Source organism: Pongo abelii, chromosome 13, assembly GCF_028885655.2.
Source record: "Pongo abelii isolate AG06213 chromosome 13, NHGRI_mPonAbe1-v2.0_pri, whole genome shotgun sequence".
In the NCBI taxonomy this organism is placed as follows: Eukaryota; Metazoa; Chordata; class Mammalia; order Primates; family Hominidae; genus Pongo; species Pongo abelii.
This window is the reverse complement of record NC_071998.2, coordinates 87,417,642-87,435,366: the sequence shown is the minus strand read 5'-3', so window position 1 is coordinate 87,435,366 and position 17,725 is coordinate 87,417,642. Positions and strand designations below refer to the sequence as shown.

Below are 17,725 nucleotides of genomic sequence, written 5' to 3'. Positions count from 1 at the left end.
CATAGCACTGATGTTATCTTTTTTTTTTTTTTGAGACAGAATCTCACTCTGTCACCCAGGCTGGAGTGCAATGGCGTGATCTTGGCTCACTGCAACCTCCGCTTCCCAAATTCAAGTGATTCAACCTCAGCCTCCCAAGTAGCTGGGATTACAGGGGCACACCACCAGGCCTGGCTAATTTTTGTATTTTAAGTAGAGATGAGGTTTCACCATGTTGGCCAGGCTGGTCTTGAACTCTTGACTTCATGTGACCCGCCTGCCTCGGCTTCCCAAAATGTTGGGATTATGGGCGTGAGCCACCGCCCAGTCTGATGTTATCTTATTTATCTGCTCATCATCTGTCCCCACTACCAGAATCTAAGCTCCAAACTAGAGAGACCCTGTGTGGTCACTATTATCTTCCTAATGCCTTCAAGAGGGGACTCTACCTGGCAGGCAGTCAATACATAGTGCTAAATATATGAATAATTGCCTTGGATTCTGCATCCTTTTTAAGTTTCCCAAATTCAGGGAGAGAACCGTGGGCTGCCATTTGATATTTGTCCAGGCTTTGTTTTTTTCCCTTCATGTCCACCTTTTACTTTTTCACCAGCTCCTCCACAGTAACAAAAGCCTTATTCAAAGGCCTGTGAATCAGAGGATTATGTAAAGAAGTTACTTTAATCTAGATACCCCTGACTTGATGGAACACATCCAGTGACTCCTGGAAGAAGATCTGGAGGTCTCCAGAGCAGCGCGGTCCCAGGAGGCACGCACAGAGGGCCACGGCCAGGGCTGAAACAGTCTGTTCAGTGCAGCCATGGGGGACGTCCTGGAACAGTTCTTCATCCTCACAGGGCTGCTGGTGTGCCTGGCCTGCCTGGCGAAGTGCATGAGATTCTCCAGATGTATTTTACTGAACTACTGGAAAGTTTTGCCAAAGCCTTTCTTGCGGTCAATGGGACAGTGGGCAGGTAAGGGAGCGTTTCATCTCATGTTTTTTTGCTGATGTTGTTCCTGCTTATTACTATTATTATTATTTTTGAGACAGACACTTGCTCTGTCACCTAGGCTGGAGTGCAATGGCGTGATCTCGGCTCACTGCAACCTCCGCTTCCCAGGTTTAAGCAATTCTCCTGCCTCAGCCTCCCAAGTAGCTGGGATTATAGGCGCCTGTCACCACACCTGGCTAATGGTTTTTTTTTTTCTTTTTTTGAGACAGAGTCTCACTCTGTTGCCCGGGCTGGAGTGCAGTAGTGCGATCTCTGCTCACTGCAACCTCTGCCTCCTGGGTTCAAGCAATTCTCCTGCCTCAGCCTCCCAAGTAGCTGCGATTGCAGGTGCACACTACTACGGCTGGCTAATTTTTTGTATTTTAGTAGAGACAGGGTTCCGCCATGTTGGCCAGGCTGGTCTCGAACTCCTGACCTCATGATTTGCCCACTTTGGCCTCTCAACGTGCTGAGATTACAGGCGTGAGCCACTGCACCCGGCCAACATTTTGTATTTTCAGTAGAAACAGGGTTTCACCCTGTTGGCCAGGCTGGTCTCAAACTCTTGACCTCGTGATTCACCCGCCTCAGCCTCCCCAACTGCTGGGATGACAGGCGTGAGCCACCGCACCCAGCCCCTGCTTATTATTATTTATGTCTCAAAAGGGATATTGCATTTTTTCTTTTTGAGAGCAAAGAAGTAATTCCTTTGGGTAATTTTAACTGGGGGGATTAGAAAGTGTGAGTGAAATTAGAATGGTCTGCAACACAAGCTGTAGGGCATTAGGGGAACACTAGGGCAGAAGGCTACCCAGCCCTTGCTAAGCACTTATCCTCTCAACCCCATTAGATGAGTTTTCTTCTTTTGGGAGTTTCCTGCTGATACAAATAATAAATAATGCAGAAATTTCTGCATCCTCATCTCCAGATTTACAAAAAGCCCAGGGTGCTTTCACTTTACTAAAAGGTGTTTCCAAATTTTGAAATCTAAATAATTTTAACTCACTGTATTAAAAAAAGGATCCAAGTGTTTTTAAGAAATGAAGGTGTTACGAAATCAAGGCAACACATATCTCTATGGAGCCATGTTTTCAGGATGGTGTGGAACGGAATCTGGGTCTGGCTGGTGTCAGTTAAATGCTGCCTCCCCATGGGATTTATCTACTGGAACGCCCATGCAGAACTTCAGCGCTATGACTGAGATTAAGGTGAAGAGCATGAGGCCATGGTTTCAGCATCTCCTTGAATATTTGAAATGCTAAGGTCTTTGCAGGGCCTTATATTTCAAATTTGGACACACACACACACACACACACACACACACACACACACACACAAAGAATCCAATGACAAAAATGATTAAGTGACTTTAGAGATATTATCTAGGCAAAATAGGAAAGATTCTAATATCCTTATAGGGCTGCCAGATAAAATACAGGATACCCAGTTAAATTTAAATTTCAGAAAAAAAGGAACACTTTTAAAGTATAATTCACATATGGCATGAGACATATATTATACAATTCATAATTTACCTTGATTTCAAATTTAAGTGGGCATTCTGTATCCTTATTTACTAAACCTGGCAACCTTAAAAACTTAGCGATGGAAATTTAAAAAATTACCATGTGAGAAATTGTTTTGGATGACAAATGGATTTTTGACTGCTGCTTCTTACATTTGCTGTGTGCGTGTGTGTGTGTGTGTGTGTGTGTCCTCTTGGGGTATTATGCTGTCAGGAGTGAACTTGCTTGAACTTGCTCAGCAGCTTGACCTGCGTGTTCTGGATTTAAATACCCCACTCCACACAGATTCAGATGCCCATGTGTGGGTGGATGTAGCACTCTGCACAGCTGTTGTCGTTTGTGTAGGGAAAGCCCTTCTAAGAACCTACATTCTAAAAGAAGTTCAAATGGGGCCAGAGACTAAGAGCATTTGGTGACTCAAAGGAAAAACATGATCTTAACCTGTTTTTATGAGTCAAGATGGATAGAGTTACCTCTAGCAGGAGTAAAATATGTTTGGGCAGAGGCAGATATCAGGGAGATAATATATTTCAAGTAGGGGACAAAAAACAAACCCAAGAACTAGAGGCTAAGTTTTTAATTCCTCAGATAGAGTACCCTGAGCTCTGTGCTGGATTTCCTAATTCTTTTCTTAGTGTATATTCATAGACTCAGGGCCCCAAAGTCAGACAGCCTGGGTTCAAATCCTTGTGTCATCATTTTTAGCAGTGTGACCTTAATCAAGTTACGAACTTTTTCCCCTTGGCTTCCTCATTTATAAACTAAGGATAATGATGGTCCCTGCATTTTAGGTTTGTTTTGAACATTAAATGAGATGATGCATCTAAAACACTAGAAGCAGTACATGGCAAGAAGTAAGTGTGTGACTGTTATCCGTCGTTATTATTGATGGTATCATCTTGCCTGTAGTGCAGGCCCTGTATTGGGTGAATTGAAGATTCCCCACAGGGAGGGGAAGGTAAGGCCCAAGATGCCCTGAGCATAGTTCCCCCACCCAGAGCTGCAGACGGTATGCATGGAGCCTCTTAGAAGTTCCTAAATGAACAGACACATCATTAGTAATTATTAAAGCCAGAGGGCTTGTACAGCTTGGTCCGTGAGGCTTGTACAGCTTGGCCTGCACTCACTCTCAAGTGAGCTAAATGTACCTTTTGTTCACACTTTTTGAAAGCATGCCCTTTAATTGTTGTTGCAAGGGTAAATTGTAAGTTTTACGATATACCGAATTGTAGTGAATTTTGAAATTGTGACGTTCTCACGAATGAGGCGTATACTAGAGCTCAATCATTAAATATGTCTGTAATGTTGATATGAAAGGACTAGCAGACCTATTTGATTGTTGTATATTAACAGATAGTTCTATTGAGTACAAATTCTTCAGGTTTCTTCATTTCACTGCATTTTCTTTTTGCATTTTGGTATTTTCCTCTTTGCTAAATTCCCTACCTTCCATAGGCCTTTAATTGCTGCTGTGGGGTGGGGATGAGAAGTGGGCAGAGCTCCACTTTTAGGAGGAACCTTGAAATGTCCTTACAATGACAGATAGGTGCCTGGGCAGAGAGATAATGGGGAACACTGCCTGCCCTTGTGGGGTGAAGGCTCACAATATCTGCAACCTCATGGGGCCTGCAGGAAATGTTCCCTGGCTGCGGATCTGTTTCATTTTGGAACATGTTTTCTACAGTCTCGCCAATCCCTCCAAAACACCAACCAACCAACCAACCAACCAACCAACCAACCAACCAACCAACCAACGAACCCACAAACCAAACAATCCTTTCACCTGAATGTTTAGTGAGGGGCTTCAAGGGCGTGGGCTGGAGAGCAAAGGGATGAGCCTTTGGAGTACTGACTGTCCTGGAGACTAGGCTTGCGAGAAAACGTGGCCAGTGAGAAAGAGAAGTTTAAAGATGAATTCTGTCCTTTAAAAGCATTCTTGCTTTTCACAGTGATCACTGGAGCAGGCGATGGAATTGGGAAAGCGTACTCATTCGAGGTAAGCTATCTTCCTGGGGACTTTCTCCTCCCTTGTATTGAACAATCACAGTCCTGAGACATCCACCCCAACACTAGATTTTTGAATATAAAAGCAGTATGCATTCATTTAAAGGAGAAAATATACTCTATGGAAAAGCAAACAAAAATAATAATCTCACTCCCTGGACCTCTTTTTTTAAACACAATGATACTCAAAGGTGACAGTACCTTGCCTTAGGGATTGTTTTGGGAATTTGTGGGGCATTGGTATTTTCTAGTGTAATTGTGCCATATGAGCTTATATACTTAAATCTAATTTTTTCAAAACATTATAAACTACTTTCCTTTTATTTATTATTTACATTAAGCTAGGGCATATATTGATTTTTTAAAAGTCACTTGCTTAGGCAAAACATATAATCAGTGACTTTCATTTCAAGGACATTAATGGCATTATAACATATTCTATAAAAAGAAGGTCTAATAGAACTGAGAGTCACTAGAATACAATTAGTATTTTTGAGTATTTGCTTTCAGGCTTATTTCTCTGTAGATAGATAAATAGATTGATAATTATACTTTAAAAAATGCATTTATAACATATGTGGTTTTATATGCTATTATTATTATAAATTTCACATTTTTATTAATGAAACATTGTTTCCTGGAATTCCTGTGTATTTTATTTCTTCCTTATGCCTATTACACTGATGTCTAGAACCATGTCAAATACAATAGAAGAATAAAAAGAATTCTAGAAACTGTAAGAGGAAGGCTGTTTAAAAATCAATAACACCAGCTGGGCACGGTGGCTCACTCCTGTAATCCCAGCACTTTGGGAGGCCGAGGCGAGGCAGGTGGATCACCTGAGGTCAGGAGTTCGAGACCAGCCTGGCCAACATGGTGAAACTCCGTCTCTACTTAAAATACAAAAATTAGGTGGGTGTGGTGGCGGGTGCCTGTAATCCCAGCTACTTGGGAGGCTGAGGCAGGAGAATTGCTTGAACACAGGAGGTGGAGGTTGCAGTGAGCCGAGATTGTGCCATTGCACTCCAGCCTGGGGGACAAGAGCGAGACTTCGTCTGAAAAAAAAACAAACCAAAAATAAACAAAAAAACTCCTTGTGGCCCGGTGTGGTGGCTCACGCCTGTAATCTCAACACTTTGGGAGGCCAAGGTGGGCAGATCATGAGGTCAGGAGTTCCAGACCAGCCTGACCAACATAGTGAAACCCCGTCTCTACTAAAAATACAAAAATTAGCCGGGCGTGGTGGCACTCACCTGTAATCCCAGCTACTCAGGAGGCTGAGGCAGGAGAATCGCTTGAACCCAGGAGGTGAAGGTTGCAGTGGGCCGAGATTGCGCCACTGCATACCAGCCTGGCGACAGAGCGAGACACCATCTCAAAAAAAAAAAAAAAAAAAAGCTCCTTGTGTTTGACCCCCATCCCCATCCTTCATCTGCTGCTGATGATTTTTTGACACTGACCCTTCTATCTCAACTCTGTTTATTTTTAACATAAGGAATTCTTTGCTTTTATTCTAATTCATGTATAGCAACTTACTGGTGATCAGGAGTGGCTGACACTCGGGAGATGAGTGGTCATATTTGAGTGTTGAAGTTGGAGAGACCACCCAGCAGTCACTTTTCAAAACAATGTGTCTTCCATTCCCCCAAATCAGAAGGAAAACGTTTCTAGCTATTTGCATTAAAACTATATAACCTTTTATATAACAATTTCTTACCCTGGACCAGGTTTTGGAAAGACCTAATATGTTAACCAAAAGGTTCTTCACCTTACCTCTAAGTTCCCTGGATTGCCAAGCAATACTTAACGATTCTCCAGAATCTTTTCTCAAGTTCATGCTGACCTGACCTTTCTGTGGTCCCTTGCTATCTTGCAAGACTCAGACACTCTTCTTTCTGCTTAGGGGAGACCCCATGTGGAAGCTGTCCTTAGCCATTCATTTCTTTATTGTTTCACAAAGCAACGGCCCTGGGGGTCAGGAGCTGTGGGTTCCAGTCTTCACCATGATGCTGTCTGGAGATTTTGGACAAGTTACACATCCATTCTGCGCTTCTGGGTCTTTGCCAACTTTGTGTTCTGTCCTTGACGAATTCTTGCTTTGCACTTCTCCTTGTGGACATTTTTTCCTCTTTGCCTTTTTATTTTATTTGTTTTTTTTGTAGAGATGAGGTCTCACTTTGTTGCCAGGCTGTTCTGAAATTCCTAAGCTTAAGCAATCCTCTTGCCTTGGCCTCCCAAAGTGCTGGGATTATAGGCGTGAGCCACTGTGCCCAGCCTCTTTATGTTCTTTACTGAGGCTGTGTTAAACAATTTGCTGGGCTCCCAACCTCTCCTTCATGCAGACTTTTCTCCCTTCCAGAGATCCTGTTCTCTCGCTGCTAACTGCTGCTCCAAGGAGTGCAGCTGAGCCTGAGATGCTGTGGACTGTAATGGGTAAAAGCCTGAGGTTTGGAATTGATCAGATGTGTGTCAAAGCCTCCCTCCAAGGCTCACTGGCTGAATTTCCACATCAGTGGGCTGGAAGTGATGACAGTCTCACCTAGGCTTTTGTAAGGGTTAAATAGGATGAGACAGGCAAAATGGTTTGCTTAGAGTAAGCTTTCCAAGGTTAGGTTTTGTTCTCATTGGATATTTAAACTGTGATTCCTTTCACATATACTGCTTTTTTTATTTTTTGAGAGTGTATTAGTCATGGTTCTCGAGAGAAACAGAATCAATAGGGTGTGTGTCACACACACACACAGACACACACAGACACACAGACACATAGAGACAGCTGGGAGTGGGGGCGGGGGAGGAAGGGAGAGACAGAGAGAGAGAGAAAGAGAGTGGGGAGGAAGGGAGAGGGAAGGAGACAGAGAGAGAAGAGTGGGAGAGGAAGGGAGGGAGAGGGAGAGGAGAGAAAGGTTGATTTATTTGAAGGAATTGACACACATGGTTATGGAGGCTGGTGTGTCCCAAATCTGCAGTGTAGGCTGGCAGGTTGGAGACCCAAGAAGAAGCAAAGCTGCAGTTCAAGTCCACAGGCCATCTATCAGGTGACAGAATTCCCTGTTCCTCCAGGAAGGTCAATCTTGTTTTCTTAAGGCCCTCAGCTGACAAGACAAGGCCCACACTCCTTATGGAGTGTAATATGCTTTACTCAAAGTCTACTAATTTAGATGTTAATCTCATATAAAGATAGCTTTACAGAAACATAATAATGTTAGACTAAGTAGCTGGGTATCATGACCTAGTCAAGTTGACACACAATATTCACCACCACAGAGAAGAATATCTTGTATTTACCAGTATTTTCTCTTCCTCTTGCTCTTTCTTCCTTCCCAATGTCCCAAGATTCCTTTTTAAGTCACTTTATTTCTGTTTATAGAATTTCCTTTAGCTATTATTTTAGGGTTGGTCTGCAGGCAACAAATTATCTTAGTTTTTCTTCATTCAAGAATGGCTTCATTTCCCCTTCATTCCTAAAAGATAGTTTTGCTAGATACAGGATTTGCAGTTGACAGTCCTTTTCTTTCAGCACTTGAAAAATACTGTGACACTTCCTTCTGGCCTCTGTGGCTTCTGATGAGAAATCTGATATTATTTGAATTGCTTTTCCCCAATAAACAGGGGAGTGTTTCTCTCTTGGCTTTCAAAATTTTTTCTTTGTCTTTATTTTTCAAAAGTTTAAATATAATGATTCTTGGCATGGATTTTTTTGGTTTTACCCTGTTTGGGGTTTACTCAGCCTCTTGAATCTGTAGGTTTACATCTTTTCACAAATTTGGGCCTGGCGCGGTGGCTCCTGCCTGTAATCCCAGCATTTTGGGAGGCTGAGGCGGATGGATCACCTGAGGTCAGGAGTTCGAGACCACCCTGGCCAACATGGTGAAACCCTGTCTCTACTGAAAATACAAAAATTAGCTGGGCATGATGGTGGGTGCCTGTAATCCCAGCTACTTGGGAGGCTGAGGCAGAATTGCTGGAATCCAGGAGGCAAAGATTGTGCCATTGTACTCCAGCTTAGGTGACAAGAGACTCCATCTCCATAAATAAATAAATAAATAAAAACAAATTTCAAAAACTTTCATCCATTATTTATTCAAATACTTTTTCAGCCCTGCCCTCTTCTCTCCTTGTGACACTCCAATGGACATGAATATTAGACCTTTTTATAGTTCAATGGGCCCTTGAGATTCTGTTCAATTTTTTCAGTGTATTTTTTCTCTGTTGCTTATATTGGGTAATTTCTTTTTCTTTAATCTTCAAGTTCATTGATTCTTTTCTTAGTCCCACTCAGCTACTGAGCCCATCCATCAAGGTTTTAACTTTAGTGATTATATTCTTCAGTTCAAGTATTTTCATGTGGTTCTTCCTTACATCTTCTATTTCTTTGCAGAGATTTTTCTATTTTTGCCATTTGTTTTGTGTGTTTATAATGGTTTATTGAACTTTTTTTTTTCTTTTTTTGAGATAGAGTCTCGCTCTGTCGCCTAGGCTGGAGTGCAGTGGTGTGATCTTTGTTCACTGCAACCTCTGCCTCCCGGGTTCAAGTGATTCTCCTGCCTCAGCCTCCCAAGTAGCTGGGATTACAGGTGCCCACCACCACGCCCAGCTAATTTTTGTCTTTTTAATAGAGACGGGGTTTCACCTTGTTGGCCAGGCTGGTCTCAAACTCCTGACCTCAAGTGATCCACTTGCTGTGGCATCCCAAAGTGCTGGGATTACAGGCATGAGCCACATCACCCAGCCTACTGAAGCATTTTTATGCTCCAAACCTTGTCAGATAATTCTAATGTCTGTGTCATCTCTACGTTGGCATCTGTTGTTAGTATTTTCTCATTCAGATTAAGATCTTGGTCCTTTGAATGATGGGTGGCTTTTGATTGAATCCTCGACATTTTGGTTTTATGTTATGGGACTCTGGATCTTATTTAAATCTTTGGTTTATATTGGTCCATACTGACATTGCTGTGGGAGGGAGAGGATGGGGAACTGACTAGTTTCTACCAGGTGGAGTGAGGGCTCAATTCTCCACTTGTGGAGAGCTGCCTATTTCTTACTGTTGGGTGGGGGTGGGGTTCTGGCTTCTTCCTGGGCCTCTGCTGATACCACTTTGGCTGGGAGGGGCAGAAACACCTCTTTACTGCTCTCCACAAGGCCTTCAATGACACTTGGGAGAGGTGGCCTCATTCCACTGGGGAGTGGTGAAAGTCCTGGCTCTCCATGAGGCCTCCTCTGTTATCATCCCTGGCAAAGGAAGAGGACAAAGAGGAGAACAGGTGCCTCGTTACTGCCAGGTGGGGGTGGAATTCAGATCTCCACTGACATTCGTGGAGATGGTGGTGGCTGGGATGAAAGTCCCAGGATCCTTGCTACATAGCCTCACTGGCGTGGAAGACCCAGCTCCCCACCCAGCCTTTACTGGCAGGGGTATGGGTGGGGTCATAGTTTTTCCCAAGGTGTTTGCTTGGAGTACACAGTTGCTGTCTAAATGTTTTCTGTCTCACTAGACATCCCCTTTTCTGGTCCTCTAGTTAGAGAGGGCAGGCTTTTGTTGAGACTTTGTTTTTTTGAGACGGAGTTTCGTTCTTTTGTCCAGTCTCACTCTGTCACACAAGCTGGAGTGCAGTGGCGGGATCTCGGCTTACTGCAACCTTTGCCTTCTGGTTTCAAGTGATTCTCCTGCCTCAGCCTCCCGAGTAGCTGGGATTACAGGCACCCGCCACCATGCCTGGCTAATTTTTGTACTTTTAGTAGAGATGGGGTTTCACCATGTTGGCCAGGCTGGTCTCAAACTCCTGACCTCAGGTGATCCACCTGCCTTGGCATCCGAAAGTGCTGGGATTACAGGCGTGAGCCACTGCGCCCAGCGAGACTTTTTTATAACTGCACCTGTTGGCATTTCTGAACTGCCAGTTTCTCCAGCAATGTCTGGGATATGTGAAAAAAGAAAAAAAAAAAAAAAAAAAGGCCCAGGAAATACCACAGTGCCCTTCCTCGGGTTCTGAGGCCCCTAAATGAACCTCTTCTCACATCTGGAGTCTTCTGTTTGTTTTATGTATTGTGTCCAGGTTTTTTTGATGGACTTAATGGTGGCCCTAGGGAAAGCACTTCTCCTCTGCCCTTCCAGAAGCTTATACTTCACTGCATTTAACCGAATCTGCACTTACATTTAGAGCGGCAGGAGAGGCTTTGCTTCCTGTTAAAAGAATTTCAAACATTACTTGAGGCAGGTGGGAAAAAATTGTGGAGAGGGATGGGCCTGGGGTGGAGGGAGGAAGAGAGTGGGCCCACTCTTCCATACCTCTGAAGCAACTGCTCACCCTATTTTTCACACCATTTCCACTCCTGTAGCACCTGAATTCAAGCCCTTTCTTTTATTCTTGGCCACACAGAGGAAGCCCTGTTTTTCCTGGCGTTCCCACTACCCGCTGTAGATTAGCAGCTACAAGCACCTTCCTTGACCCAGGCCCCAACATACAGGAGAAGGAAAACAAGGCCCATTCATCCCATGGCAGCCGTTCTGCGTCAGGATGGGGCCCCGGCAGTGAATTCTGGGAAAGGCAGGCTTTTGCAGCTTAACTTTCTGAAAAGGGGGTGGCAAAACCTGTGTATGGAGCCTGTCAGCCTGGACATTCTGGGAATAAGATTGAGTCCTGTTCAAGCAGACAAAGGGAACAATGCCAGCCCAGACAACCAAGTGTTCTCGGGCGCCCCCCTCCTGGCCCAGACCACTTCACATGGAACCTCTAAAAGGCCTGTGGCTCTTGAGAGAAACAAGCCCACCAGGCAGAGAGCATCCTTTGTGCTGAAAATGCAAATGGCCTTTCATTTATTGGGCAATCTCCTCTTCAGGAGGCTGATGAAGTGAATTGGGAGACAAAGGTGCTTAATTCTTTAGCCATCCTGTTGATGGATTCCAAGACTCAAAAATGGAGGCTAGAGGTGGGGGTAGGGAATTTTCCATGGAGAGAACGAGAGAAGACTTGGGGATGTCATTGGCAGGGGTCAGTCTTGAAATAGGACTGTCCTTGGTTTAGTGTTTTTTTAAAAATGAAAAAACATTTTTAATGGACTTTATTTTTTAGAGCAATTAGAGGTTCACAGAAAAATTGAGCAGATGGTATAGAGGCTTCCCATAAGCCTTCTGCCCCCACACACGCAGTCTCCCCCATTACCCACTTCCATAAACACACACACACACGCACACATACACCAGGAAATCAACTGTTTAAAGAAACAATTGATGCAGCAACTAGTGACTGCTTATCTTTTTTTTTTTTTTTTTTTTTTTAGAGATAGGGTCTTGCTCTGTCATCCAGGCTGGAGTGCAGTGGTGGGATCACGGCTCATTGCATTCTTGACCTCCTGGGCTCAAGTGATCCTCTCACCTCAGCCTCCTGAGCAGCTGGGACTATAGGCTGTGCCACCATGCTCGGCTAATTTTTTTAATTTTTTTGTTTTTTGAGACGGAGTCTTTCTGAGTCGCCCAGGCTGGAGTGCAGTGGTGCGATTTCGGCTCACTGCGAGCTCCGCCTCCCAGGTTCATGCCATTCTCCTGCCTCAGCCTCCCGAATAGCTGGGACTATAGGCGCCCACCACCACGCCTGGCTAATTTTTTTTGTATTTTTAGTAGAGACGGGGTTTCACCATGTTAGCCAGGATGGTCTCGATCTCCTGACCTTGTGATCCTGCCGCCTCGGCCTCCCAAAGTGCTGGGATTACACGCGTGAGCCACCGAGCCTGGCCTAATTTTTTAATTTTAATTTTTGTAGAGATGGTGGTGGTGGTGGGGGTGTCTTGCTGTGTTGCCTGGGTTGGTCTTGAACTCCTGGCCTCAAGTGATCCTTCTGCCTCGGCCTCCCAAAGCCCTAGGATTACAGAAATGAGCCATCTCACTTGGCCTAATTGCTTGTCTTTTTAATGGAGTGAAACCTCACTGTGCAGATTGCAGGTTGGGGGGAACTTGTGACAATACCTTTGTGGTGTTAACACCTTCAGCTCTCCAGAGTCATGGCTGAAAATCACCTGTGAGAGTTAATATAATTGACTTTTTAAAACTTCAGCATCGATGGTGTCATATACATGTGGGTCAGTTTTTTAATCTTGAACAGCTTTTTGAGATATAATTTATATACCATAAAATTCACCCAAGTGTACACTTCAGTAATTTTTAGGAAATTAACCGAGTTGTTTATCATCACCACCATCCGGTTTTGGAACATTTCCATCACTCGAGTAAGATCAGGTACACCTGGTTGCTATTAATCCTGCATTCCTATCCCTAGCCCTAGGCTGCCACCGATCTTTTCTAGACATTTCATATGAAGGTCACCATACAACATGCAGTTCTCCGTGACTGTTTTCTTCTACTTAGCGTATTGTTTTGGAGGTTCATCCATATTGTAGCATGTGTCGGTAGCTCTTTAATTTTTACTGCAGAATAATATTCCATTGTATGGATATACTCCATTTTGTTTATTCATTTTCCAGTTGACAACTGTTGGAGTTGTTTCCATTTTTTTTTTTTTTGGCTATTATGAATAATGCTGCTGTGAATATTGACACTTGAGTTTTTGTGTGGACACTTTTCTCTTTCCTTTGGGTAGATTACCTAGCAGTGGAGTCTCTGGGTTGCAAGGTAAAGTTGTCTTTTTAAAAAATTTTATTTACTTATTTATTTATTTATTAAGAGATGGAGTCTCGCTCTGTCGCCCAGGCTGGAGTGCAGTGGTGTGATCTCAGCTCACTGCAACCTCTGCCTCCCAGGTTCAAGTAATTCTCCTGCCTCAGCCTCCCTGGTAGCTGGGACTACAGGCATGTGCCACCACGCCCGGCTAATTTTTTGTATTTTTAGTAGAGATGGGGTTTCACTGTGTTAGCCAGGATGGTCTTGATCTCCTGACCTCGTGATCCGCCCGCCTTGGCCTCCCAAAGTGCTGGGATTACAGGGTGAGCCACCACGCCCAGCCAGTAAAGTTACTTTAAGGTCGGCTGGCGGCAGTCACATTTCTGCAGCAGTTGGGTAGCAGCTGGAGCACGCTTGTCTGCTCCACCCAGTGGCTGTGTGTGTCGGTGTGTTTGGTCTCACCTGCCTGCCCCTGTGGGTCCAGTCTCTGCCTGGGAGGCTGACCTGCACCACTGGGCTCCCTTGGCCTCTGGTTTCAGCTGGGTTGGCCAGTGGGGAACACTGGCGACAGGTAGGAGGGAGAGTAAAGCGGGAGACTGTGCTGTCTCCCTGGTTGTGGAGGGCAGCCTGTGTCTTCTGCTGAAGGTCACCATCCCTGTTGGGTGGACGTCTCTACACAGTTCTTTCTCCAACACTTTCAGGCCCCTGGTTGTTACAGGAAAGGGGTCCTGATCCAGACCCCAAGAGAGTGTTCTCAGACCTCATCAAAGAAAGAATTCAGGGCAAGTCCATAAAGTGAAAGCAAGATTATTATGAAAGTAAAGGAATAAAAGAATGGCTACTCCATAGACAGAGCAGCCCTGAGGGCTGCTGGTTGCCCACTTTTATGGTTATTTCTTGATGATATGCTAAACAACGGGTGGATTATTCATGCCTCCCCTTTTTAGACCATATAAGGTAACTTTCTGATTTTGCCATAGCATCTGTAAACTGATATGGTGCTGGTGGGGGTGTAGCAGTGAGGACGACCAGAGGTCACTGTCATCCTGCCATCTTGTTTTTTTTTTTTTTGAGACAGGGTCTCCCTCTGTGGCCCAGGCTGGAGTGCAGTGGCACAATCTTGGCTCACTGCAGCCTCTGCCTCCTGGGTTCAAGCAATTTTCCTGCCTCAGCCTCCTGAGTAGCTGGGTTTACAGGCATGTGCCACCATGCATGGCTAAATTTTTGTATTTTTAGTAGAGATGGGGTTTCACCATATTGGCCGGGTTGGTCTTGAACTCCTGACCTCAAGTGATCCACCTGTCTCGGCCTCCCAATGTGCTAGGACTACAGGCGTGAGCCACTATGCTCAGCCAGTTATGGTGGGTGAGAGGGTGTTAGCTGGCTTCTTCACTGCAACCTGTTTTTTTTTTCTTTGAGACACAGTCTCACTCTGTCACCTAGGCTAGAGCGCAGTGGTGTGATCTTGGCTCACTGCGACCTCCGCCTCCTGGGTTAAAGTGATTCTCCTGCCTCAGCCTCCTGAGTAGCTGGAATTACAGGCACCCACTAGCACACCTGGCTAATTTTTGTAGTTTCATTAGAGAAGGAGTTTTGCCATGTTGGCCAGGCTAGTCTTGAACTCCTGACCTCAGGTGATCTGCCTGCCTTGGCCTCCCAAAGTGCTGGGATTACAGGCATGAGCCACTGCACCTGGCCCCAACCTGTTTTATCAGCAAGGTCTTTATGACCTGTATCTTGGGTTGACCTCCTATCTCACCTTATGACTTAGAATGCCTTAACCAACTGGGAATGCAGCCAAGTAAGTCTCAGCCTCATTTTACTCAGCTCCTACTTAAGATGGAGTAGCTCTGGTTCAAACGCCTCCCTTTCATAAGAGAACCCTTAATCCTAAAGGTTGCAGAGGGATGAAAATCCATCTTCTGTAACTTCTTCAGGCTGAATAGGGGCAATTATATTCCTGCTTAACTAGTAGGCTGTCTTGTATTCAGAGTAGAGAGGAGCTCAGTGAGAAGGCATCAGTATTGTGAGGGTCATTCATAACTCCAAGTTCCAACAAAAGGTGGTAGGTGGAAGATTAGTAAGTGTCCCATTTAAGAAAACGGTGAGCAAACTTGTCTTGCATTCCTACACAAAGAGTACAGCTGCAATATATTCCGCAACAGCAAAGCAAAATAAGTAAAACTATCCCAAGTAAACTAAATTAGAAGGCTTTCCATGAAGTGAGAAACTGTTGGAACCAAGCTGATATGGGGTTGCTAGCTGATTCCAATGTGCCCAGAATTAGAAGACTGATTCAGATTTTTATATTACCCATTTCTCTTATTTCTTCTGAACAGCAGTCAGAGATCACTAGTTGGTTCACAGGAATAAACAGGGTTAGTCTAAATTGCAGAAACAAACTTAAAAACAGCTGATGAGACTAGAATTTGATACACGTGTACCATAGTTCTTGAAACATAATATTTCTCTCTCCATTTTCCCATTTTTAGTAAAGACAAATCATGGTAAGACTGATTTGCTTCATTATACTTGGCCTGATTATTTGTATAAAGTACAGCAAGAATAATTATTTTTCACATAAGCTTTTTTTAAAAATTGGCTTCAGCTGGGTGCAGTGGCTCATGCCTGTAATCCCAACACTTAGGGAGGCCGAGGCAGGCAGATCACTTGAGATGAGGAGTTCAAGACCAGCCTGTCCAACATGGTGAAACCCCGTCTCTACTAAAAATACAAAAATTAGCCAGGCGTGGTAGTGGGTGCCTGTAATCCCAGCTACTTGGGAGGTTGAGGCAGGAAAACTGTTTGAACTGAGGAGGTGGAGGTTGCAGTGAGCTGAGATAGCACCACTGCACTCCAGCCTGGTCGACACAGCAAGACTCCATTTAAAAAAAAAAAAAAAAAAGAATTGGCTTTGATGAAACTCTGTTCCATAGAAGGAATCTTGATAAGACTTTTTAGAGCTGAACCCTGTCATGGGTTTGTACCCTCAAATACCCATGAGTTGAGTAAATTCCTCCCCTCTTGGGGGTCCCAAGATAACCTGGGGCTTCTGGACCTGTTAGAAAGTGACATTCTTTACTTACTATGGGTCAGAAACCTTGTACTGGCACTGCGTAGGCAAGGTATGAGACCAGTTTCCCAACGGGCTCTTATTGGCTTTACAAGTCAAGTATGATTCCTTAAAGGAAAGCACACCATTCCAGTTAAAGCCTTGGCAAAATAACCAGTTTCTCTAATTGTGTCCATTTGCAAAAGAAAACAGATTCTTTTTGCACTTATGCAAATAGCTATGTTGTCATTAAATTAAGAATACTCGCAACTAGTTTTCAAATTCTGGAGAAATCAGGTAGAGAGAAACAAATGTGCTCCAAATTTTGTTCACAGTAGTATACTTTACTCAATTGTTAAAAGCTTTAAATAGCTCAAAAGTTTTCTTGACTCTGAAAAACAAAACAAAACGCAACATTTTAAGCAAAAAGTTGAAAAGATTAGTCTTTTTTTTTTTTTTTTTTGAGATGGAGTCTTACTTTGTCACCCAGGCTGGAGTGCAGTGGCGCGATCTCAGCTCACTGCAACCTCCCAGGTTCAAGCAATTCTCCTGCCTCAGCCTCCTGAGTAGCTGGGACTACAGGCACCTGCCATCATGCTCAGCTAATTTTTTTTTTTGTATTTTTAGTAGAGATGGGGTTTCACCATATTGGCCATGCTGGTCTGGAATTCCTTGTGATCCACCTGCCTTGGACTCCTAAAGTGTTGGGATTACAGGCAGGAGCCACCGCACCAGCCACTTTAGACTTTTATTGGTTCAGTCAATTCAGGTTAACTGCTGTTCTGCTTGATATTCATGAACATTTCAGCTCTTCATGAGAGTCCTGAAAGTTTTTTCCTCTATTCTAATGTCACAATTTCCAAAGTTATCAGAAACCTGCATTTAAGAGCACTTGTTAGAGCTCTATAACTAGTTATAAACCATCTTCCAAAGAGGACCAAAACAAGACAACAATTTTTTTTGTGGATGACAAAAAGTTTTAGGACAGCCACAGTAAAAAACATGATTGACAAAGGAAATTTGGTTACCTTTGTGGCATACAATGATTTTATGTAACAAATATAATTATTGATTAACATACAGTAAGTCATATCAGAATTATAGGAATTTCCCATTATTTTGGAACACAGAAAGCCACACACTATTTTATATTTGACAGTGCTCCCTGTATGATTTTTATACCAAATAAGCCAAATGTCACTTTTGCATTAGTGCATTATTGATGTCAGACTCAATTCTTAATAAAACCTTATAGACATATATATTTAATCTTCATCAGTTTGACCATAAGGTAAGATTTTCATAAACCTTATATAACCCTTTACAATTTTTGTTAAAGAGCAGATTATAAGCAGGTTTTTGCTTTAAGAGAAATGGCTGGGCGCAGTGGCTCATGCCTGTAGTCCCAGCACTTTGGGAGGCCGAGGCAGGTGGATCACCTGAGGTCAGGAGTTTGAGACCAGCCTGACCAACATGGAGAAACCCCATCTCTACTAAAAGCACAAAATTAGCTGGGTATGGTGGTGCATGCCTGTAATCCCAGCTACTCAAGAGGCTG

General features: G+C 43.8%; 1 protein-coding gene across 1 annotated transcript in view; it reads left to right on the top strand.

Moving 5' to 3' along the window:
* Window positions 1–727: 727 nt before the first annotated feature.
* The window catches only part of HSD17B3 (hydroxysteroid 17-beta dehydrogenase 3), a 69,111-nt gene continuing 52,113 nt past the window's right edge, over window positions 728–17,725 (top strand). Inside the window, exons 1-2 of the mRNA XM_002819992.6 lie at window positions 728–953; window positions 4,447–4,493. Coding sequence (XP_002820038.1) covers window positions 800–953; window positions 4,447–4,493 — 201 coding nt within the window. The 5' untranslated portion in view covers window positions 728–799. The remainder of the gene's footprint in view (window positions 954–4,446; window positions 4,494–17,725) is intronic.